The sequence below is a fragment of the Heptranchias perlo genome, chromosome 25 (genome assembly GCF_035084215.1).
Source record: "Heptranchias perlo isolate sHepPer1 chromosome 25, sHepPer1.hap1, whole genome shotgun sequence".
NCBI lineage: Eukaryota > Metazoa > Chordata > Chondrichthyes > Hexanchiformes > Hexanchidae > Heptranchias > Heptranchias perlo.
The window spans coordinates 25845059-25869333 of NC_090349.1; the positions used below are offsets into that span (position 1 = coordinate 25845059).

General features: G+C 41.9%; 1 protein-coding gene across 1 annotated transcript in view; it reads left to right on the forward strand.

Annotated features, from left to right (window-relative positions):
* morn3 (MORN repeat containing 3) overlaps positions 1-24275 on the forward strand; it is a 41718-nt gene continuing 17443 nt past the window's right edge. Inside the window, exons 1-3 of the mRNA XM_068005813.1 lie at positions 1-421; positions 6762-6919; positions 15138-15297. Of these exons, the coding sequence (XP_067861914.1) occupies positions 277-421; positions 6762-6919; positions 15138-15297 (463 nt within the window). The 5' untranslated portion in view covers positions 1-276. The remainder of the gene's footprint in view (positions 422-6761; positions 6920-15137; positions 15298-24275) is intronic.

Below are 24275 nucleotides of genomic sequence, written 5' to 3' on the forward strand. Positions count from 1 at the left end.
CGCTGGGATTGTTGTTAAACATCCTGCTGCATTGGTGTCCAACCTTAACTCGGTGCGGAGATGCACTGCTGTCAATTTTCGGTGGGTCTTTCTAGTACCTGCTTCTGAAGGTTTCGCATGTGAAAGCGAGTCCCTCTGGAATAAACATACCGTGAGGCACACTGGAAGAGAATTAGCGAAACTTGTTGCCACGGCCGCCCATTCGTTCACTATTTACTCTCTCGCGGGTGTCCAACCTACATCCTTAGAATAGGCAAAGCCTTCCGTCAGTATAAAATGCCATTTTTGAGACCTCGGAATCCAAAAGAAAATCTTTGGAAGGAGTGGGATCGAAAGGCGCAGAAAAACGGATTAAAAAGTACCGTCTTTACAGTGAGCGGGGATGAATATACGGGGGAGTGGCGGGAGAATAAAAAACATGGTAAGAGCAATGCCGTGCTTTTTTCTCCACATACAGTGGATACAGTAGATTGAAAAATATAATAAAAAATGAAGTGAAAGGCATTCGCGGTGTTCGATTTTAAACAGGAGCTACTTTGTATTTTATGCACTATAGTGCCCTTAATGTAAAAAAAAACGCTCCACAGCGGTTCTCAAATAGGCGTAATGAAAACGGACCAAACCAGGAGGAAGAGTTTAGGAGAGGCAACCGAGAGCAAAAAGGAAGAGACGGATTTTGATAAGAATTTGAAAGGGGGAGAGGTTTAGGGAAAGAGTTTCAAAGTGAGACTGAGGTAGTTGAAGACTCTGCCAACGATGGTGGGGCGAAGCGAGATGGGGATGCACAGAAGATCAGAGGTATGGCGCATATGGTAGGGTATTTAAAGCTGGAGGAAATTGCAGGGATAGAGTGGGATTTTTTGACGAGGATAAAGATTTTGAATTAAAAGTATTTGGGGGATGGGGAGCCAATGCAGGAAAGCGATAACCAAGTTGATGGGCAAGCAGAACTTAGTGTGGGACAAAATTTGTACAAGTTGTCCGAGTTTATGGAGGATGGGACGCCAGCAAGGAGAGCATTAGACAGTTGAGTCTGGAGGTGACAAAGGCACGTAAAAGGATTTTGGCAAGAAAGGGGCAAAGTTAGGTAGAAGCGGACAATGCTGCAGCGGTGGAAGTAAGCAGTCCATGTGTTAGGTAGGAAGTACCGTTTAAAGCTCAGCTTAGAGTTGAACAGGGCCCCCAATTCCAATTTGACACTGAGCTTCCAACCCCATGTCGTCTCCATCACAAAGATCGCCTGCTTCCACCTCCGTAATATCACCAGTCTCCGCTCATGCCTCAGCCCATCTGCTGCTGAAACCCTCATACATGCTTTTGTTATCTCCAGATGCAAATATTCCAATGCTCTCCTGGCCGGTCTCCCATCTTCCACCCTCCATAAACTTAAGCTCATCCAAAACTCCGCTGCCCATATACCCATCACTCCTGAGCTCGCTGACTTACATTGGCTCCCAGTCCACCAACACCATGAATTTAAAATTCTCATCCTTGTGTTCCATTCCTTTCCTGGCTATGCCTTTCCATATCTCTATTACCTCCTCCAGCCCTACAATACTCCAAGAATTCTGTGTGACTACAATTCTGACCTCTTGTGCATCCCCGATTTCCTTTGCCCCATCATTGGCGGCAATGCCTCCAACTGTCTAGGCCCTAAGCTCTGTAATTCCCGTCCTAACCCCTTCCACCTCTCCTCCTTTTAAGATGCTCCTTAAAACATACTTCTTGGACCAAGCTTTTGGTCACCTAATGCCTCCTTTTTTGGTTCAATTTCAATCTTTGTCTGATTATGCTCCTGGGAAGCACCTTGGAATGTTTTGCTATGTTAAAAGCACCATATAAATGCAAGTTATTATTGCACGAAGGAGTGTCTGGGGAGGGGAAAGGAATCAGTAGCAAGGGAGAAATGTGTGGGCACGGGCTGAAAATGATTGGTTTGATCTTCTTATGTTAATATGGAGAAAGTTGTGACTTTGTTACAAATTTCAGGTGTGCTCTAGATACATACTCGGGTTCAGCGTTAATAGTCACACCCATAAGTGGAATCCACACTGGAAGCTACAACACAGGACTACATGCATGCTAAACAGCAGAAGCATCATGCTATAGACAGAGCTAAGCGATTCCACAACCAACGCATCAGATCAAAGCTCTGCAGTCCTACCACATCCAGTCGTGAATGGTGGTGGACAATTAAACAACTAACAGGAGGAGGCTCTGTAAACATCCCCATCCTCAGTGATGGCAGAATCCAGCATGAGTGCAAAAGACAAGGCTGAAGCGTTTGCAACCATCTTCAGCCAGAAGTGCGGAATGGATGATCCATCTCGGCCTCCTCCTGGTATCCCCACCATCACAGAAGCCAGTCTTCAGCCAATTCAATTCATTCCGTGATATCAAGAAACGGCTGAGTGCACTGGATACAACAAAGGCTATGGGCCCCGACAACATCCCAGTTGTAGTGCTGAAGACTTGCGCTCCAGAACTAGTCGTGCCTCTAGCCAAACTGTTCCAGTACAGCTACAAAACTGGCATCTACCTGACAATGTGGAAAATTGCCCAGGTATATCCTGTCCACAAAAAGCAGGACAAATCTAATCCAGCCAATTACCGCCCCATCAGTCTACTCTCAGTCATCAGCAAAGTGATGGAAGGTGCCGTCAACAGTGCTATCAAACGGCACTTACTCACCAATAACCTGCTCACCGATGCTCAGTTTGGGTTCTGCCAGGCCTACTCTGCTCCAGACCTCATTACAGCCTTGGTCCAAACATGGACAAAAGAGCTGAATTCAGAGGTGAGGTGAGAGTGACTGCTTTTGACATCAAGGCAGCATGAGACTGAGTGTGGCACCAAGGAGCCCTAGTAAAATTGAAGTCAATGGGAATCAGGGGGAAAACTCTCCAGTGGCTGGAGTCATACCTAGCACAAAGGAAGATGATCCTGGTTGTTGGAGGCCAATCATCTCAGTTCCAGGACATTGCTGCAGGAGTTCCTCAGGGCAGTGTCCTAGGCCCAACCATCTTCAGCTGCTTCATCAATGACCTTCCCTCAATCATAAGGTCAGAAATGGGGATGTTCACTGATGATTGCACTGTGTTCAGTTTCATTCGCAACCCCTCAAATAATGAAGCAGTCCTTGCCCGCATCCAGGCTTGGGCTGATAAATGGCAAGTAACATTTGCGCCAGACAAGTGCCAGGCAATGACCATCTCCAACAAGAGAGAGTCCAACCACCTCCCCTTGACATTCAACGGCATTACCATCGCCAAATCCGCCACCATCAACATGCTGGGGGTCACCATTGACCAGAATCTTAACTGGACCAGCCACATAAATACTGTGGCTACAAGAGCAGGTCAGAGGCTGGGTACTCCGCGGCGAGTGACTCACCTCCTGACTCCCCAAAGCTTTTCCACCATTTACAGGGCATAAGTCAGGAGTGTGATGGAATACTCTCCACCTCCTTGGATGAGTGCAGCTCTAACATAACTCAAGAAGCTCAACACCATCCAGGACAAAGCAGCCCACTTGATTGGCACCCCATCCACCACCCTAAACATTCACTCCCTTCACCACTGGCACACCGTGATTGCAGTGTGTACCATCCACAGGATGCACTGTAGCAACTCGCCAAGGCTTCTTCAACAGCACCTCCCAAACCCATGACCTCTACCACCTGGAAGGACAAGAGCAGCAGGCACATGGGAACAACACCACCTGCGCGTTCCCCTCCAAGTCACACACCATCCCGACTTGGAAATATATTGCTGCTCCTTCATTGTCGCTGGGTCAAAATCCTGGAACTCCCTACCTAACAGCACTGTGGGAGAACCTTCACCACGCGGACTGCAGCGGTTCAAGAAGGCGGCTCACCACCACCTTCTCAAGGGCAATTAGGGATGGGCAATAAATGCTGGCATTGCCAGCGACGCCCACATCCCATGAATGAATTACAAAAAACATTGCTTACGATCAGAAGTTCTCCTATATGACTCAATATCTAGTCATATGATAGCCTGGGGCACAACAATGAGACTCCCTTATTCTTCTACAATCTTCTGAAAGACGGACTAATTCACAATGTAGTGTGACAAGTCCAGATACGAATCACTGACTATTTTACAGTCAGCAAGTGAATGTACGGAATAATCATTAAAATTAACATAAAGCAAGACTTGTATTTAACAAAGGAAATAATAAAAGATGCCATTCTGTCCTTATTAGTGGGCTATGTAACACTTATTTTTAGGTCAACCCCTTTACTGACTTGGACGAAGGCTTGCTCAGAGCTTGGTCAGCTCTCTTAAAAGTAGGACTAGGACCTGACCATCTGACCTGCACATGAGTTCTCCTGTCTTTTGCCTGGCAGCTGGAGAGTGTTGACTTGTGGAGCTGACGATTAATCTGGCTACTGCCGATTAAGGTGGATATGGCATCCCCCCCCGCTGTGTGGAGGCCCCTACTGCTTTTGAAATGAATAGGGTCATCTTGACACAGTGGGCTAGATTTTCGTCTTCAATCAATGAAATAAAAATCAGGCGGGTTCTATAAAGGGTGGGCGATCTGCACAATCAGATTACTACCCAGGTGGTGAAGATGAAAATCTACCCCAGTGGGTCTGGATAGACTTTTGTTATCTAATCTGGAAGGCAACATTTTTTTTTATTCATTCACGGGATGTGGGCGTCGCTGGCGAGGCCAGCATTTATTGCCCATCCCTAATTGCCCTCGAGAAGGTGGTGGTGAGCCACCTTCTTGAACCGCTGCAGTCCGTGTGGTGACGGTTGTCCCACAGTGCTTTTAGGAAGGGAGTTCCAGGATTTTGACCCAGCGACAATGAAGGCCTAGTGGTCCGATACCAGGTGGTCCATCCGGTTTTTTAATTCTTATTATGACTTTTCGTAGTGAGATTTTACAACTGAGTGGCTTGCTAGGCCATTTCAGAATCAACCACATTGCTGTGGGTCTGGAGTCACATATAGGCCAGACCGGGTAAGGATGGCAGGTTTCCTTCCCTAAAGGACGTTAGTGAACCAGATGGGTTTTTACGACAATCCGGTAATTTCATGGCCATCATTACTGATACTAGTATTTTAATTCCAGATTTTTATTTAATTAATTTAATTTAAATTCACCAGTTGCCGTAGCGGGATTTGAACTCATGACTCTAGATTTTAGTCCAGGCTTCTGGATTACTAGTCCAGTAACATAACCACTATGCTACCGTACCCATTCCACTGACCTGCCTGTCTGGCTTGGGTTGAATACACAACTCGCTCCCTGTCCCTGAAACTCTGATTTTAAACCTTTGTGAACTCACTAACTTAAAAGTAATACAGAATATAAATCATACCCAGATGTTCCTCAGTAAAATGGTTGTAGATCCCAAAACGTGACAACTTGTATCCTGTTCAGGAGTGAGAGATGCTGAAAGAGCCTCCCCAGCATCTCTCACTCCTGAACAGGATACAACAAAAAGCTTGTCATTTGATGGGTGATTCTTTTCTTTAGATATTAAAAAAAAATCTTGTGTCTAGTGTGTATCGTTACACTTTGTTACAGATTAAAACAACTTTTAAGAAAAGAAAGCCAATCATTGACACGAAACCTGAAATGTACAGTAATTACGACTACCTCATTGATTTACTTCAGTTTATATGTAGCTATAATTAACTCGATTCGGCGCAGGCACAGGCTAGATTAGCATCTAAACATCAAAACTGTGTTCCAGATCCAGAACAATCCATGAGCAACGTCACAGTAGATTTGCTGGTTATTAAAGAATTTCAACTAAGCCATCAAAATGTTTTTTTTCTGTTGCCTTGATCACTTTTGTGTTCTTTCAGTTTTACTTCTAACATATTCACTATTACCATTTTAATTTTATAGCTGAGACGTCAAAGAATCAATGGGTCACTTGGTGTTCCCACAGTGGAACTAAGGGGGATATGGAGTTTCAGTGGTCTCTGGAATCTCCGAAAAGAAATAATAGCTCTGAAAAGGATCACTGTGAGGCAGCGTTTTCACCTCTTCTCCACATTGCTGTCACACCCAATCTGGATTGTTTAAAGTCTTGTTTGTACTGAATTGGCTTAAGCTTTGAGTTACATGAGGCCCGATTCCATTTCTTGACAAATGAATTTGTATCTGTTTTCTGATACATTGTGTAGGTCTACTGATGTCACTCTAGAGCTGTAAATCAGAAAAATGTACCTTCTAGGAACTTGTATGTTTTGAATGCTCATGAGATCTTCTTACATTTACCCCAATTGGGAAACTGTTATCACAGAAGAATGCAAAGAGTCTCTCAAAAAAGAAGCTTTTACATAATGATCCATTTTTGTGATTAATTTCATATTGAAAAATTGGCTTTTTTGCACCCATCTGGATGATAAAGTTTACACCAGTAAATGTAGAGTTAGTGTAATGTGCACTTTTTGCCCCACAGAGTACAAAGGTGCTTAATAAATTTGGTGACACGGCACTAAGTCCAGGAAATGAAATCCATATTGTGTGAACTACTGTGAAAAGATTGAAAGACCTTACAACATAAAAATTGGGATGTGTGGTGATACACTGTATGGTCATAATTAGGTGCAGTTAACAGTTATGGTAATAGTGTTATTGTAATTACAATCTATGTTGCAACTGCTGAGTATCGAAAATCTCCAGTTTGAGCATTATAAAAAAGAAAACATAATTCTAGAGTATGAAAACATCTCCCATTTCTTCATTATTTGTTATTTTAATCTAAACAGGAAAGGGAACACAAAGGTGGAAAGCTACTGGAGCCATATATGATGGTGACTGGGAGCATGGGAAAAGAAATGGTTTTGGGACCTACAGTGTACCAGATCCAATCAGTGGAGAATATAAAAAAGCATATTCAGGAGGATGGAAAAATGACAAAAGACATGTGAGTACAGAATAATTTCATGATTTGGGCATTGGTTACTTGCTCTGTGAGGATATCATAGGAGTAATGCTGTCTCTACCACTCCATGGTATATTGTATCATCATTCTGCGTAACATTTTTTGTTTTTAAAGTTTATATATCTAAGAAAACAGACTACTTCTAAGCAGATCTAGTGTATCTTCCACATTTTTTTGTCAAATTTCTCCTTTTCTTCAAGGTGAAAACTTTATTGAAGAGTTAAAATTTCATTCAACTGTGAAGATTGTAAGGCTTTGTGGCAATTACTGTAATGAAGAGCTATTTCTATACTATCTGCTATTTTATATTTTTGGAAAACCTTGTATACTGTACATACAAGAGTTATTTTTGAAGGGTGGGGGCTGGAAGCATGCTCGTTCAGAAAATTGGAATTTTTGACACTTTATTTGGTACATTTTGCAATGGACTTTTTATATGAGTACACTACTTTGGTCTCAAATGAATCATTGAACAGTTGCTCACACCCAAATCCGTCCCTGGTTTGTTTAATCTGAGACTTTATAGGTATCTTACATCAGTTTTTTTCAAACTTTTTTCCTCCTGAGCCAGTGGAAGAAAAACACTTACCCCAGGGACCCGAAACAATAATATCTTCTGACTAGAGTTTTCATAAAATCACAATAAAGGGCAATACATTCTAGCTTTAACCACCTCACTTCAAGTATTAACTAAAATTAGACATCGACGTTGTTTTCAGTATGCTATCACAGGTGAGTTGCACCAACTCATTTTATTGCTCAGGCATCAAGCTTAGCTTCATTATTGATTCAGGATTAACTTATTAAAGTATATATTTTTACAAATAACCCAGGCTTTCCCTGCTGCTGGACTGCATCTAAATTTCTCGGCTGATAAATATAGCTCTGTGCACACATTTGGATATGCTCTGCTCTTCCCCAAATTGAGTGGTGCGTGTGGGGCCATACAATTTGATACTGCCAACTTGCTGCAGTCTCAAATCTACACCAGTACAAAACAAATACAGGGTAGTTGCAATATAATAGTACAAATAAATTATAGTAGCTGAGACAACATTATTGTTGAAGACTTGAACAGTAACTTTCTAAATACTTTTTTGGAGGGGTAGGCGTGAGGGTTTCACAATAGTTTCAGATATGTAGTTTGTAAATGTCAGATATGTTCACATCTGCCAGCTATATGTGGAAGAACAAACTTTTAGGTTGTAAACTGCTACTGTTCGCTGTGGGGAAAAAAACAGAGTCACTTCCTAAAAAGAGGCCAACATTACAGCACAAGGTGAAACCAATTCAATCCAGTTTATATCTGAAATTAGATAGCTAGAATATAAAATGGCCTTTAGGGGGATTGCATTTTCAGTCCTTTGTGCAATGTCTATCTTCAAAAAAGAAAAATTGCAACACTGACAAGATGGCCGGTAGCTCAGCAGTCCGGGAAAAAACTTCTTAAGAGGAATCGGTGTCGACTTCCATCTCCCCCCCCCTCCCCCCCCCCCCCCCCCCCAGAAAAAAAGCTCCAGGAGAAACACACTGCCTGGAGCAGCCCTCTGGGTTGATCAGTTGAAGGATCGGCCGCCGCGCTGCTCCCAGTACACGGACCAGGATGTGGTTGGTGTTTTCTTTTTAAAGAACAGCAGGACAAGGCCTATTTTCTGAGCCCAACAAAAGGCGTGGGGGCAAGTGACTAAAACGGACTGAAATTAAACTCCGGATTGGAAACCCAGATCTCTCTTTACAAACATGTTACTCCAGGTCCGCCTCCCATTTTCACCTGGAGGCTTCACAGCTGCTAGGATCAGGTTGAAAATGGTTTAAAATTTACTGAGAATATGAACCACATCACCTATATTTAAAACAAAAACCTACTGTATTGTTTTCTCCTCCCACCCCCGTCCCCTTCGTTTTTTTTTAAATCGAACTGCTCCCCCCCCCCCCCCAACCCCCTGCTGCTTCTCGTCCTCTATCTCCTTTATCTTCTTTACCACTAAAGGCCGGAAAATTGCCTCGATGTTGGTCGCTATGGTTGTTCTCCATCCTACGGCACCCACAGTGCACCTGCTTGTCTTGTCCCCTCCCCCGCCACCAAGGGAGCAGCGTGTAGCAGCAATAAGGGAATGAGAAAGCTCAGCGTGTCCTGGTTGATGCTTGCCACGTTGGGGCAGCTCTTCATGATGAGCGCAATCATGGGAAGCGACCCGGTGATGAATGTTCCGCAACCCAGTATTGGGTTGCAACCCGTACTTTGAAAACCACTATCTTACATTACTAATATTATCTTCTAAATAAATAGTAAAAAAAATCTGTAACTTGGAATGTTCATGAAAACTATATACAGCAGCTGAGTGTGCCCATTACTCAAACAATTTTCTGCAAGTGTTCAAGTTCACCATAGTAAAAGGATTTAAAGTTCAGAATGCTATGACTCCGGTCATGCCAATATTGATCTGTTTAATTAATTCATTGATGGAGATGAGGTAAGCCATTGGCTGTACCACGTCTGAGGTCCCTAATTCACCATTATGCTAGCTGTGGTATATTCAAATTACTTATCCAAGAAATTTTGAAGTAAGTTTGCAACGGGAAGATCAGGGCACGAAATGGCATTATTAATAGTGCACGTCGCTGTTCTAGGAAATTCCGGGCCAATAAATCGGTCGCAGCTGCAAACAAATCCACCTTATATTTTTCTTGAAACTTCTATTATTGTCTATATTTTATTTACCTACAGATCAGTTCAAAGACAACAAATAACACACGCACAGTATATGATGGGAGCTTTGCCCATGCACCAACACACTGCAGGGGGTTGGGAGTGAACATTTTCCAAAAAGTATAAAAAGTATAAAAAATTAGCTCTTCATTACAGTAACTGCCATAGGGACTTATAAGTTTCATCACAAGCCAACTGCCCACATTTGCATGACTGTGCTATTTGCTATCCCGTGCTCTTGGTACCAGGATCTGATGTACTTTTTTGGATCCTGGAAGACAAGAGGTGACACGTTCATGTTCAAATCATGACACTTGCTGTGTTTGAGACTAGCTTTTCTCAGGACTGTAACAATATTGTTTATAAGGTTGAAACAGTTTTCAGATTCAGCTGTACAAGGCAGCTTGGATACACATCAAGGAGCAGTTTCAAATTCCTGGATTCACTATTTGGATTTTTCCATATATTTGCTCACTTTACTGATGGTCCGCTTTGCATACATCTAGTGAGGTCCAGAACAATGAGATCTGTTAAACCTTTGCTAGAGTCAGCAGCTAATACTTTATCTTGACACTGAGCAGTTTTTCCAAAGTCTCATCAACAACAATTCTCACTGCTTGAAAGCTACAGAGCTAAACTCCTCCAAATTGATAGTTTACAAAGCCTCCTCAAAATTCGAGATTAATAGCCAGTGTTTTAATGTTAAAAGAGCATGTAGCATTCATTTAATTTTTCTAACCTTATCTATCCTAATCCTTGCCTCATATGGATGTAGAAACAGAAAAATATCATTCACAGCCCACTTAACAGATCCTATCTATGTGACCCACTCAGACTCATTTAATTTCCTCAGGACTTGGTGCAATTTCCATATCCTACATTACATCAACATTTTTATTTTACATTGAAATTATGAACAATCTAACTTAAAAACAACAAAAAAATCTTTTCATGTATCTGCCTACACCATCGAACAGAGGCTCTAGAAAGCCACTCGTGTCCGAATTGAAATACTCAAGATACGTACGTGGTAAGCATCATAACAGAAATACAACACAGATGGGTCAACCCACTACTCATTTACAGATGTCAGGATCCAGAAATACAACTAAATGTCTACAAATACTGCTAGATCTCTTTCAATTTCACCAATTATTTTGTGGAACTGTAAGTCAGCCACCATGATAAGGGTGTTGGATTTAGCAGCGTAAATCTGGAAACTGGCTCATGGACACTGATCTCTTGGAATTGAAACTAAAATTACACTCGTAAAAATGTGGGTTAAATGAACCTAACTTGTTTGGAGCCCCATTTAAAAATGGTGACTAAGAACCACCCAAAAGAAGTGGTTTTTGCCTTTTGCCATTTTGGAGGTAAGAGGAGTCCAGGCAGATTCCACACCTGATCTATCAGCTCTCTAACAATTGGCTGCTGTCTTCAGCCACTTACACTGTCTGGTCACCAGGTCATCTTCCGACACAATGGCTTTGTGCTTCTCTATTGATGAGGGAAATTGGTATGAAAATAGAGGGTAGAGATTTGTTAATTTTCATGCCCTTTATTTTAATGTTAAATTTTTGTCACAGGTTGAGAATCAGTGGAGCAGTAAGGCAGGGGAAATCCATTGTCTGGGACAGTTGGCAAGATCAGTTGGTGCATGGGCTGCCTTTTCCTTTTCTACCTTTGATTCGTGGAACTGCCTTGCAGTATAAATTGACATTTCTGTGAAGCAATAAACAAGCAATTTGAATGTTGAGTTGGGATTAAGCAGCAGGTATGATAGTATGGTACAGCCAGGAGGAGGCCATTCAGCCCATCGTGTCAGTGCCGGCGCTTTGAGAGGGCTATCAATTAGTCCCATTCCCCTGCTCTTTCCTCATAGCCCTGCAAACTTTATCCCTTCAAGTATTTATCCAATTCCCTTTTGAATGTTACTATTGAATCTGCTTCCACCACCCTTTCAGGCAGTACATTCCAGATCATTACTACTCACTGCATAAAAAATGTTTCCTCATGTCACCTCTGGCAATTTTGCCGATCACCTTAAATCTGTGTCCTCTGGTTACCGACCCTTCTGCCACTGGAAATAGTTTCCCCTTATTTACTCTACCAAAGCCATTTATGATTTTGAACACACCTATCAAATCTCTTCTTAACCTTCTTTGCTCTAAGGAGAACAACTCCAGCTTCTCCAGTCTCTCTACGTAACTGAAGTCCCTCATCCCTAGCACCATTCTAGTAAATCACTTCTGCACCCTCTCTAAGCCCTTGACATCCTTCCTAAAGTGTGGTGCCCAGAATTGAACACAATACTCCAATGTTTTATGAAGGTTTAACATAACTTTGTTGCTTTTGTACTCAATGCCTCTATTAATAAAGACCAGGATCTCATATGCTTTTTTAACAGCCTTCTCAACTTGTCCTGCCACCTTCAAAGATTTGTGTACATACACCCACCTCTCTTTATTCCTTCATCCATTTAAAATTGTACCATTTAGTTTATAGTTCTTCCTACCAACATGAACCACTTCACAATTCTCTGCGTTAAATTTCATCTGCTAAGAGTCTGCCCATTTCACCAGTCTGTTTATATTCTCCTGAAGTCTGTTACTGTCCTCCATCTTGTTTACTACATTTCTGAGTTTTGTGTCATCTTCAAACTTTGAAATTATACCCTGTATACCCAAGTCCTGGTCGTTACTATATATCAAAAAGAGCAGTGGTCCTAATACTGAACCCTGGGGAACACGACTGTATACTTTCCTCCAGTCTGAAAAACAATCGTTTGCCGCTACTCTCTGCTTTCTGACCCTTAGCCAGTTTTGTATCCACGCTGCCACTGTCTCTTTAATCCCATGGCCTTTAATTTTGTTAACAAGTCTATTATGTGCTACTTTAACAAATGCCTTTTGAAAGTCCATATACACAACATTAACCACACTACCCTCATCAACCCTCTCCGTTACTTTATCAAAGAACTCAATCAAGTTATGATGTGGAGATGCCGGTGATGAATCAAGTTAGTCAAACAAGATCGTCCTTTAACAAATCTGTGCTGACTTTCATTTATTAGTCCATAGTTTTCCAAGTGCCAATTAATTTTGTCCCAGATTATTGTCTCTAAAAGTTTCCCCACCACCAAGACTGACTGTTAGGCTGACTGGCTTGTAATTGCTGGGTTTATCACACTCCCTTTTTTTGAACAGGGGTGTAACGTTTGCAATCCACCAGTCCTCTGGCACCGTCCCCATATCTAAGGGGGATTGGAAGATTGTGGCCAGAGTCTCTGCAATTTCCACCCTTACTTCCCTCAGTAACCTCGGATGCATCCCATCGGAACTGGGTGACTTTTCTACTTTGAGTACTGCCAATCTTTTAAGTACCTCCTCTTTATCTATTTTTATCCTATCCAATATCGCTACTACCTCCTCCTTTACTGCTACAGTGGCAGCATCCTCTTCTGTAGTGAAGACCGATGCGAAGTGTTAATTTAGTACCTCAGCCAGGCCCTCTGCCTCCATAAGAAGATCTCCTTTTTTGTCCCTAATTGGTCCCACCCTTCCTTTGACTACCCTTTTATTATTTATATGTTGATTAAAGACTTTTGGGTTTTCTTTTATGTCAGCCGCTAATCTGTTCTCATTTTCTCTCTTTGCCCCTCTTATTCCCTTTTTTAGATCTCCTCTGTACTTTCTGTATTTGGCCTGGTTCTCTACTGTATTATGTACCTTACATTTGTCATAAGACTCCTTTTTCTGTTTCATTTTAATCTCTATATCTTTAGTCATCCAGGAAGCTCTAGCTTTGGATGCCATTCCTTTCCACATCATAGGAATGTGTCTACTCTGTACCCAAACCATCTCCTCCTTGAAGGCCTCCCATTGTTTAGTTACTGTTTTGCCTACCAATTTTTGATTCCAATCCACCTGGGCAAGATGCCTTTTTAATTCACTGAAATTAGCCCTCCTACAGTTAGATATTTTCACATTTGATTGTTCCTTGTCCTTTTCCATAACTATTCTAAACCTAATGATATTATAATCACTGTTCCCCAAACACTCCCCCTTTGAAACATGCTCCACTTGCCCCACTTCATTCCCCAGAACTAGATCCTGCACTGCTTCCTTCCTCGTTGGGCTGGAAACACACTGATCAAGAAAGTTCTCTCGTACACATTTCAGGAATTCCTCCCCCTCTTTGCCCTTTATGGTTTTACTACCCTAGACTATATTAGGATAATTGAAGTCCCCCATTATCACTACTCTATAGTTCTTGCATCTTTCTTCAATTTGCCTGCAAATTTGCTCCTCTAATTTCTTCCCACTATTTGGTGGCCCATAGTATACACCCAGTAGCGTAATAGCTCCTCTATTGCTCCTTAATTCTAACCAAATAGATTGTGTCTTTGACCCCCTCAACTACGTCATCCCTTTCCAATGCTATAATAGTTTATTTGATCAATACTACCACCCACTCCTTTCTTTCCTTCCCTATCTTTCCTGAAAACCTTGTAGCCAGGAATATTAAGTACCCAATCCTCCCCTTCTTTGAGCCAAGTCTCTGTTTTTGTCACTATATCATAATCCCATGTGGCGACTTGAGCCTGCAGCTCACCAACCTTATTTACCATACTACGTGCGTTTACGCACATGCACTCTAAACTCATCTTAGACTGCCTCGCATTTGCCCCCTGTCTGATCCCTTCTATTTCTGAACTGTCCTTTATTCTAGTGCTATTTGTCCCTTCCAGTCCTCTGTGCACCTTGTTTCTCCTCTCTAATGTTTCATCCTGGTGCCCATCCCCCTGCCAGGTCTCAGTATAAATAAATTCTCAATCTTTTCCTCCTCCTGGAGGTAAAAAGTTCTTTCAAATGTAAATTGGTTTGGCACAATCTGATGATCACTCGGTGGCAGATGTATTGTCCTAGTTTTTCCAAATTTGTAATATGAACATATTTGCATATCTGCTATCCCAGACAAGGAAATGCCCTCAAAGCCACTTCAGGAATATGTGCAATTATTGCTACTATTAATCTGTCCTCCATTTGTTCTGTTAGGTTAGTTTCACTTTTCAATTCAGTAATAGTGCAGTTTTACTGTTGACAGACATGGTGTATCTGCTTTGTTCTACCTGTTGTAACTTCACTTCTTTACCTGCTGTACCCACATCGTACCACCTGCTGACCCTTCTGCCCATCCCTGTTTGTGAATAAACATACATACATACAATGTGCAGAAAAAAAACTACATCCATGGAACAGAACGTCAGTTATATAAATAGGGTGGTAACATGCAATCCCCAATTACAGATTTGCATGATGAACTCAATGTTAATACAGAATATTACATCTCACAGAAAAAGCTGTGATATCTGGGAATTTCCAGCAGAGCTGTAAGAGTGCCATTTATTCCTTTTTGCAGAATGAATATCATTTTCCCTTTATGTTTTTTCATCATTACTATTGTATGTCACTGATCCCTTTTCTGCAGGGGTTAGGAACCAACTTTTACTCAGATGATGAAATTTATGAGGGCCATTGGTATGCTGGCAAGAGAAGTGGCTGGGGTAGAATGTACTATGCAGATTGTTCTACATATGAAGGCGAGTGGTCTGATGACAATCCCAGCGGTCAGGGAATGCTTCGCCTTGGTGAGTTATGTTTTACACAGTACATACGAGGATTATCTAAGCTTGTCACTTATTTTCTGAATTCAGCAGCAACAATTTAGTTTTATAACAGCCTGGAATACAGTAAGAACATAAAGTCTGGATTGAGAAAAGACAGTTCCACTGATCAAATCTGCTTCATCCAGAGCCCGTATTTGTTTATTCGACCATTGACTCTGCCTTTTACCTCCTCCCCCACTAACTACTAACACCTATCGAGCCATTTTTCAAGGAACACTAAGTTCCTTCCCCTATCTCTCCTACAAAAATAAATCAAGCAGTGTTATTAATATTTCTATAATCCCAACTCCCCTTCCCAACAGATGTCATTCCAGCTCCCTTTTGGTTCAATTCATCCCAAAGCAATCACCTGCTCTGGGAGTCTGTTCCATGTGTCCACTATGCTGTGAGGTGGGGAGAAAGCTTTCATTGAATTCCAAACCTTGCTTGAGGTTTGTGAATTCTGTACGTTGTGTCCTCTAGCCCTGTGCTCATTATTCCAAGTTAAATAGCTTGTTTACTTTCAATCTTATCTATATCGTTCATTATTTTCAAAACTGTATCATGTCTTTTCTTCAGTGAAAATAAGTTCAGTCACTTGAGCCTGTCTTCATAAATTGGTCCATCAATCCTGGAAATAACCTGGTCGCTTGCCTCTGAATGCTTTCTAATGCATTTATATCCTTTTTGGCCTGTACAATGTCATTATAACATGAGTTAATGTAATCTAATGCCTTCCCGATGCATTCCAGTGCTTACTTTATCTTCTTGATAACTGCTTTTCACTGTACAGATGCTTTCAAAGTAGGATCGCTGATCACTCCCAAATATTTTTCCTTATTGGCCTCTGCCAGTAGGGCTTCAAAATAGGACCCTTTCATTTTATAAAGATGTTTACTGTAAGCTGTTCTTGTGTGCATTATTCTACGTTTTTCCACGTTAAAATCAATCTGCCATACATTAGCCTGTCTGAATAATTGATTCAAGATAATTTGAAGATAATGCATTTTATTTCTACTCATTACCTACCCACATAGCTTTCTGTCATTAACAAATTTAATAATATTACTACAGATATCCTGTTTTATATCATTCACAAATAATGTGAAGAGCAAAGGTCTCTCAACACATCTTTCTGGAACACCGCTGGTTACTTTTACTTTTTCTAGTTTGCATGTTCTACTTATAGCTATGTCTGTTTTTTGTTGCTAAGCAAATTTTCAGTCCATCATGACAATGTTATTTATTCCATGAACCTTAAGCTTCCCAACTATTCTCACATAAGGAACTTTGTAGAATGCCTTTTGAAAATCCAAGTAAGCTACATTTATTGGATTATCCACATTAACTAGCTTAATTACCTCCTCAAAGAAGTCCACGAGGGTTACCTGTTACTTCTACAACCACATTTACTGCTGTCTAAGAGGCTTGAGTTCTTTAGATGTGTCAACTTCTACCCTGTATGTTTCTTTTGACTTTGAAACACTGAACATTTTGGAAGAATTAGTTCTAGCTACGTAACTGAAATGTTGCAAGCAGACTTTATATAGAGAGCTCAAGGTTGGGGTCGGTCTTAGTGTTATCATGACTCAGTGGTAACACTCTCGCCACTGAGTCAGAAGGTTGTGGGTTCAAGTCTCACTCCAGAGACTTGAGCACAAAATCTAGGCTGACACTCCAGTGCAATACCAAGGGAGTGCTGCACTGTTGGAGGTGCCATCTTTTGGATGAGACATTAAACTGAGGCTCTGTCTGCCCTCTCAGATCCCATGAAGAAGAGCAGTGGAGTTATCCCCGATGTCCTGGCCAATATTTATCCCTCTACCAACATCACTAAAACAGATTATCTGGTCATCATCACATTGTTGTTCGTGGAACCTTGCTGTGCGCAATTTGGCATGCTGCGTTTCCTACATTACAACAGCGACTACGCTTCAAAAGTATTTAATTGGCTGTAAAGTGTGTTGGGACGTCCTGAGGTCATGAAAAGAGCTAGATAAATGCAAGTCTGTTCTTTCTTCTTTTTCTTTCCTCTTTTTCCATCTATTTTAATTTCTGCACATAACAACTACTTACTATGGTAATATAAACAGCATCTACTTGCAGGCAGTTACCACATATATGGCAGCACTGTTTACTTTTAGTGATCCCATGTCTACAAGAATTCTTATGTTTAACAGGAACGCATCTTCAGAACAGATACAACTACAACAACAACAACTTGCATTTATATAGTGCATTTAATGTAGTAAAATGTCCCAAGGTGCTTCACAGGAGGACTATCAACCAAAATTTGACACCAAGCCACATAAGGAGATATTAGAACAGGTGATCAAAAGCTTGGTCAAAGAGGTAGGTTTTAAAGAGTGTCTTAAAGGAGGAGAGAGGCGGAGAGGTTTAGGGAGGGAATTCCAGAGCTTAGGGCCTAGGCAGCTGAAGGGGATGCGCGAGTGGCCAGAATTGGAGGAGCAGTGATCTCGGAGGAAGTTACAGAGATAGGGAGGGGCGAGGCCATGGTGGGATTTGAAAACAAGGACGATAATTTTAAAATTTAGGTGTTCCCGGGCAGGGAGCCAATGTAGGTCAGTGAGCACAGGGGTGATGGGTGAACAGGACTTGGTGCGAGTTAGGATACAGGCAGCAGAGTTTTGGATGAGCTCAAGTTTACGGAGGGTGCAAGATGGGAGGCTGGCCAGAAGAGCATTGGAATAGTTGAGTCTAGAGGTAACAAAGGCATGAATGAGGACGCAGAAAGATAGAAAACCTTGAAATTCTACAGTTTTCCATAACTCTCTGCCTTCACCTCGTTTTCATGCCACTGAATTCTCCCACCATGCTATGTTGCCACTCCCACTAACTTTGTTTCTACTCTCTTGCTTTTGTTTGTACCCTTGATGGCATTGTTGCTGCCTCCGATGCTTCCCATCATGCCGCTATTGTCGGGAATCTGCTCCCTTTTAGATTTGCCTTTGGAATAAAATCTTCTCAGGCTAGGAGTGGCTTAGGATTGGGGTAGGCCTTAGAGTTAGGGTTGAATTTTGGTTGATGATGAATTTGTTTCTGGGGATGATTTTAATTTGTTGACTTTGAAGTGTTTATTTTGAGTGGGTAGATTGTAAAGATAAAGTTGCTAGGGGGTAAGCTAATCTGTATTTCATAATGAATGTTAATTGACAAGTGTTTTTTAAAAAAAAATTGTATTGCAACATTTACACAAACTATTCTATTTCCTGAAATATAATACATTTCTCAAATATTATGTGTGTGACTAAGTACTTATGAAATCTTAAATATTGCAGGCAGCAGCAAAGGTTGCAAAAGTAGAGCTGAGTACCCCGTCTTAGATTTATTGTTAACTACTGGCAATGAGCAAGCGCTACAAAACCACCCAATCAAATTGCTCAGTGTTTTTTAAACCCAGCAATCTGGAACCAGCAATTAACTACCACACAATTAATCAATAAAATTGAAGTCAGGTCTTATTGTTTTTGACTGCTTTTTTCTTTCTTTACATAGTGCACAGAGCTAAAAATTACGGGGTTGGTTTCACTTCTGGCACAGATCGGGCAGGCAGTTGACGGGGCATCCACCATGCCTGCTCAATGACGGCAGGAGGTCGAATTTGATTTTAGTGGTCGGGCCTCATTTAAATACAACAGGGGAGCTGCCAGTGCTAACCGCGCTGCTTATGGGCCACTCGCCATTGGGGAAGGAAATCCAGTTGGCCTGCTGCCACTTAGATGCAGCCCGTGGTCCTTAAAGGGGAGGTGCACTTTTCAAAGGTAGTCATTGGACAGTGCATTACTGAGGCAGAATGTAATGTGAAGTCAGCCAGAACACGCTAATTCACTGGTGCAGCTGTGGAGGTGCTCATGGAGCAAGTGAGGAATAAGAAGGAAGTCCTTTTCCCTTCAGATAGGCAATGGCCGTCCTGGAAAATTAGCCAATAGCAGTGGAGAGAAGTGGCTGGGCAGGTCAATGGCAGCAGCATTGTTCCTAGGGCCTGACTGCAGTGCAGGAAGAAAATTAATACTCTTACCAGGATTGCCAAGGTAAGACTGCTCCGCATCTCTCTTACACTCGAAATAGCCCTGCAAAACCGTACTTTAGTCCAGTAGTAGCAATCCATCCCTCCTCCACTTCCTACGCCTCCTCACCAATCACCACACCTCTTTCTGATTGGACGCACACACACAACTCCTGCCGCAGCCCTCACAACGACTTCCCCCTCTTGCCTACAGTTGCTGCATCTTCCTCTCAGCATGCAGACTATGCTAAGCTGCCTCACACATCTTCAAAACCCTTTAACAGGGCAAATACTAATCCACTCCTGATCTTCTTCTCGGAGAAGCTGGCACACAATCGAAGGGAGACTTGAAGAACAGGAGGACATTCCACTGTAAACTCTGACACCAATGGAGAATGTGGCCATCGGCATCATTGGCAGGGAAAGGGAATGCAGCATTGGAGATGGTTAGGCTGGAGGCCAGGCACACCAGGGTGCTTGGGCATTTTACCTTCCTTTTTCTCTTTCCACTTAACTCACTCGCACACAGACACACACACACAGCATGACAATGTGGTGCTGCGTTGCACTGTCAATCATTTGTGACTGCTGATCCTTGCTATTACATATCTCTTTGCCCTTTTTCTATATCCTTGAGACGAAAGGCCCTGCAGGCACGCAGCTGGAGGGAGAGAACCCTCCTAAAGATGCACTGTCAATCACTGTTGCCTTCAAGCAGCAGCAGCACAGAATTTGGCACCCTGCGTGGTATAGATAATGAGTTAAAGGGGTCTGCAAGGGGCATTTTACAGAGCACATGTGAGCAGGCGCATGTGGAAAGGACAGCCCAGGAAATGGCTTGCTGGGAGGGCAAGCTCACCTCCTAGTTCTGCTGAAGCGGACAGAGATGCAGACTTGAGGGACCCAGTCTTTAAAAGCAAAATGCTTTCTGTGCACCAGAAATAACTGAATATATTGGACTGCCTGCAACATGTTGGTGACTGTGGAGGAGTCCACTATCAACTTGTAAGGAGTTCTAGCACATGGTTTCAACATTCTGCAGTCAATCATAAGGAGTGTCGTCACTTCAGTGGATGTTGCAGCTAAGCCCTCCTTGCAAGAGTGTGTGGCACCAGTAATATCTCTTAGAGATGCTCATACTGGGGCCATGCAGGCCCTGCACTTCACCATCTCCTCTGCCTTGGACAGACTGAGACCAAATGGAGAGATTGGGTCGACTAGGCCTGTATTCACTAGAGTTTAGAAGAATGAGAGGGGATCTCATTGAAATGTATAAAATTCTGACAGGGCTAGACAGACTGGATGCAGGGGGGATGTTTCCCCTGACTGGGGGGTCTAGAACGAGGGGTCACAGTCTCAGGATACAGGGTAGGATATTTAGGACTGAGATGAGGAGAAATTTCTTCACTCTGAGGGTGATGATCCTGTGGAATTCTCTACCAGAGAAGGCTGTGGAGGCCAAGTCACTGGATATATTTAAGAAGGAGAAAGATAGATTTCTAGACCCAGAAGGCATCAAGGGGTATGGGGAGAGAGTGGGAATATGGTATTGAGATAGAGGATCAGCCATGATCATATTGAATGGCGGAGCAGGCTCGAAGGGCCAAATGGCCTACACCTGCTTCTATTTTCTATGTTTTAAGTGGATTCTTGAATTATTTCTTTGTTTTCTCCCTTATAACCAATTTTTAATTCAGTTATTCTCCTCAAATTTCACACCCCTCAATCTTCTCTAGTAATCTCCTTGTCAAAGGCATTCCTAAAGTCCACATGCACGACATCCACTGCATTTCCTCTATCTACCATGTCTGTTACCTCCTCAAAGAATTCCATTAGGGATATCAAGCACATTTATCACTTTTGAAATACGTGTTGGCTACTACAAACTATTCTCTCTTTATCTAGATATGTGGTAATTTTATCCTTAATTAAACTCAGATATTAAAAACTAACTAGGCTATAAATTACCCAGATTAGCTCTTCTCCTTTTTAAAAAATAAGTATTACATTGGCCACTCTTCAGTCCTCCGGCATACATTCACACTCAGTAGAGCCCTGAAATATAATTTCTGGGGCCTCGATAATTTCCTCACTTATCTCCCTCAGGATCCCAGGATGTATCCAGTTGGACTCTGGCATTTTGTCTCTCTTAGCCTAACTAATTTATCTAAATTTCCTTTTCGTCCATCATGAAAAGCTCATCTTGCTTTCAATCACTTCAGGATTCACCTCCTCTCCAATATTCTTCTCTTCAGTAAAGATTAATGTGAAGAACCTATTAAATACCTCAGCCATTTTTTTGATCATCATCGACAAATTGACAATCCTTTTCTGTCAGGGGTTCTACCTTACTTTTAACAATTGCCTTTTTACTGATTATACTAGTAAAATACTTCATTGTTCTTTTTGTTGTTTTTTGAATTTTTTCCCTCATACTCCTTCTTAGTTTTTCATACCCCATTCCTAACCTCTTTTCATATTTTCCTTTAGTTTTTTGTCATTATTATTCTTATGGGCCTTGTAGGCCATTTTCAATTTTAATTTGTTTCTAACCTCTTTTTACCAACGGCATTCTTAAAACTATTCATATTTTCCTTTTTTAAAGGAATATATTTATTCTGAAGCTTTTCAGTCTTTTTTTTAAAACACCACACTATTGCTACACAGTCTTGTGTGCATCCATATCAGAGACTTGAGAACCTAATCTAGCTGACACTTCAGTGCTGTACTGAGGGAGTGCTGCACTGTAGGAGGTGCCGTCTTTCGGGTGAGACGTTAAACTGAGATCTTGTCTGCCGTCTCAGGTGGATGTAAAAGATCCCACGGCAATATTCGAAGAGGAGCAGCGGAGTTCTCCCGGTATCCTGGCCATCCTCCTGTTGCTGCTTTTCTTATTCCTTTAGCCAAAGTTGGAATCACTTTTTTTTATATTTCAAAATACACTTTATTTCATAAAATTTAAAGATACACACACAGTTCAATGTTAAAGGACACAATTCCAAGCAGTGCAGTTCAAACCAACACAATGCAGATCGTACACACTATGATCCCATTATTACAATCAAAAACACAATATATTCTGCACAATACAAAGTGGGGTGACCTCACATGGTGGCCTTTCCTCATAGAGCCTTTGTGTAGGCTGAACCTCACTTCAGTGCATCCCACAGCACGTACTCCTGGATCTTTATGTGTGCCAGTCGACAGTACTCGGTTGTGGACTGCTCCTTCAGCTGGAAGACCAATAGGTTTTGGGCGGACCGAGCTGTTGCAGTGAACTGGACAGATACCAACGCATTTCTATCCACACCTTCTGCACAAAGGGCCAGTCCATCAGGAGGTCTTGTCCCTGCCGTAGCCTCGAGGGCAGCTCGCGGTGGCGCTGAGGTTCCGTGCGTATTAGCAGGACTGCACTGATTGTTGGAATCACCAGAAGGATCCCCATGTACAAGAGTGGGTTGTCAAAAGCACTTTAAGAGACCATTGCATCTGAGTATCAAACAAAAACATCTAATACAAGCAAAATGTCTCCTAGACTGTTGCAGCATTTTAGCTGAGAGCAGGTGAGTATCTCTTTAAATACTCCTGGAAATGGCTCCCGACCTGCACCGCCCATGATTTGTAGGCGAGTTGAGGAAGAAGCAGTGGCAGTGTGGGTTGAAACGAAAATTAGCATTTATTTATTAGGCCCTTGCCTGCTTCTGGGCAGGAGCACTAAATGGAGGTCCACATGAAAATCAGAACAGGCAGACCTCCAGCAGTAAGTCTTTTTTTTTGTTTCAATTATCATCTCATTACTTCCCTATCTACAAGCATAAATAGGGAAGTAGTGAGATAAAAATCAGCCCCAGCAACTCTTATATAACAACATGCACAACAATTATAAAATTAAAAATGACTCAACATTTCAATAAAGCTGGCTATTTAATTTTATAAATACCTGCAAGAAATTTCTTCTGCCCTTCTGCCTGGATCCTGGGACCTTGGGCCTTGAGTTGTAAATTTCACATAAGTCTTTGGTACTGGGGAGTTTCACTAGCTGTGGACAAATCCTGTGTGTTAAATAGAGATGAATTATGCAAGTTCTTATGCTGCTACTATGGAACTACAATACCCAGAATGCACCATAACAACCCACATTATATGACAAGCATGTAGAAAAAGATTGGATAGTTACACTTCCTGTTGACATGTTAGTGTGTGAGGGGAATGCATTGTGGGAGTGCTTTTCACCATGCTCCTGTGGAACAACAATGTCCAAGGTGTCACATGATAGCCAGGCAGAAAATTTACAAATTAACAACCATAAGATAAAAGCTGTTGGGGAGGGAAGCAAAAATAAAAGTAATTGTTTCTAGTGTTGTTTGTAGAGTTTTGTACAGTATGAGCCATTTTTTAAAAAACTGAGTGAACCATGGTGATTGGGTTGAGGGTTTTTCTTTGTCTCTGAGAGGGCCTGATATTTGTGGTGGAGTTAGAGATGAATGTTTGAGGAACTTTCATGCTGAGCTGGGTGTTGGTGTTAGACACAGTCAAGTTAACCAGGGTCAGGCCATAGGAAAGGTGCTGGTCATCGGAGATTCACAAGTGCGCAAACCTCTTGATGCCAGTGCTACAACAACACCAACAATAACTTGCATTTTTTTTAGTGCCTTTAATGTCGTAAAATGTCCCAAGGGGCTTCATAGGAGCGTTATCAAACAAAATTTGACACTGAGCCACATAAGGAGATATTAGGACAAAGAGGTAGGTTTTAAGGAGCATCTTAAAGGACACCAACAACTTCAGCAAGAACTACAAATCCAATGTGGGAAGTGGAGAGAAATATCTTTTATAATCATATAAATAACTGAGAAAAAGGTTTTGAGGAGGTAAGAATAAACAAATAAGTAAAAGTACTTGCATCTTAAGCAAAAAACTGCCAAGTCCTACA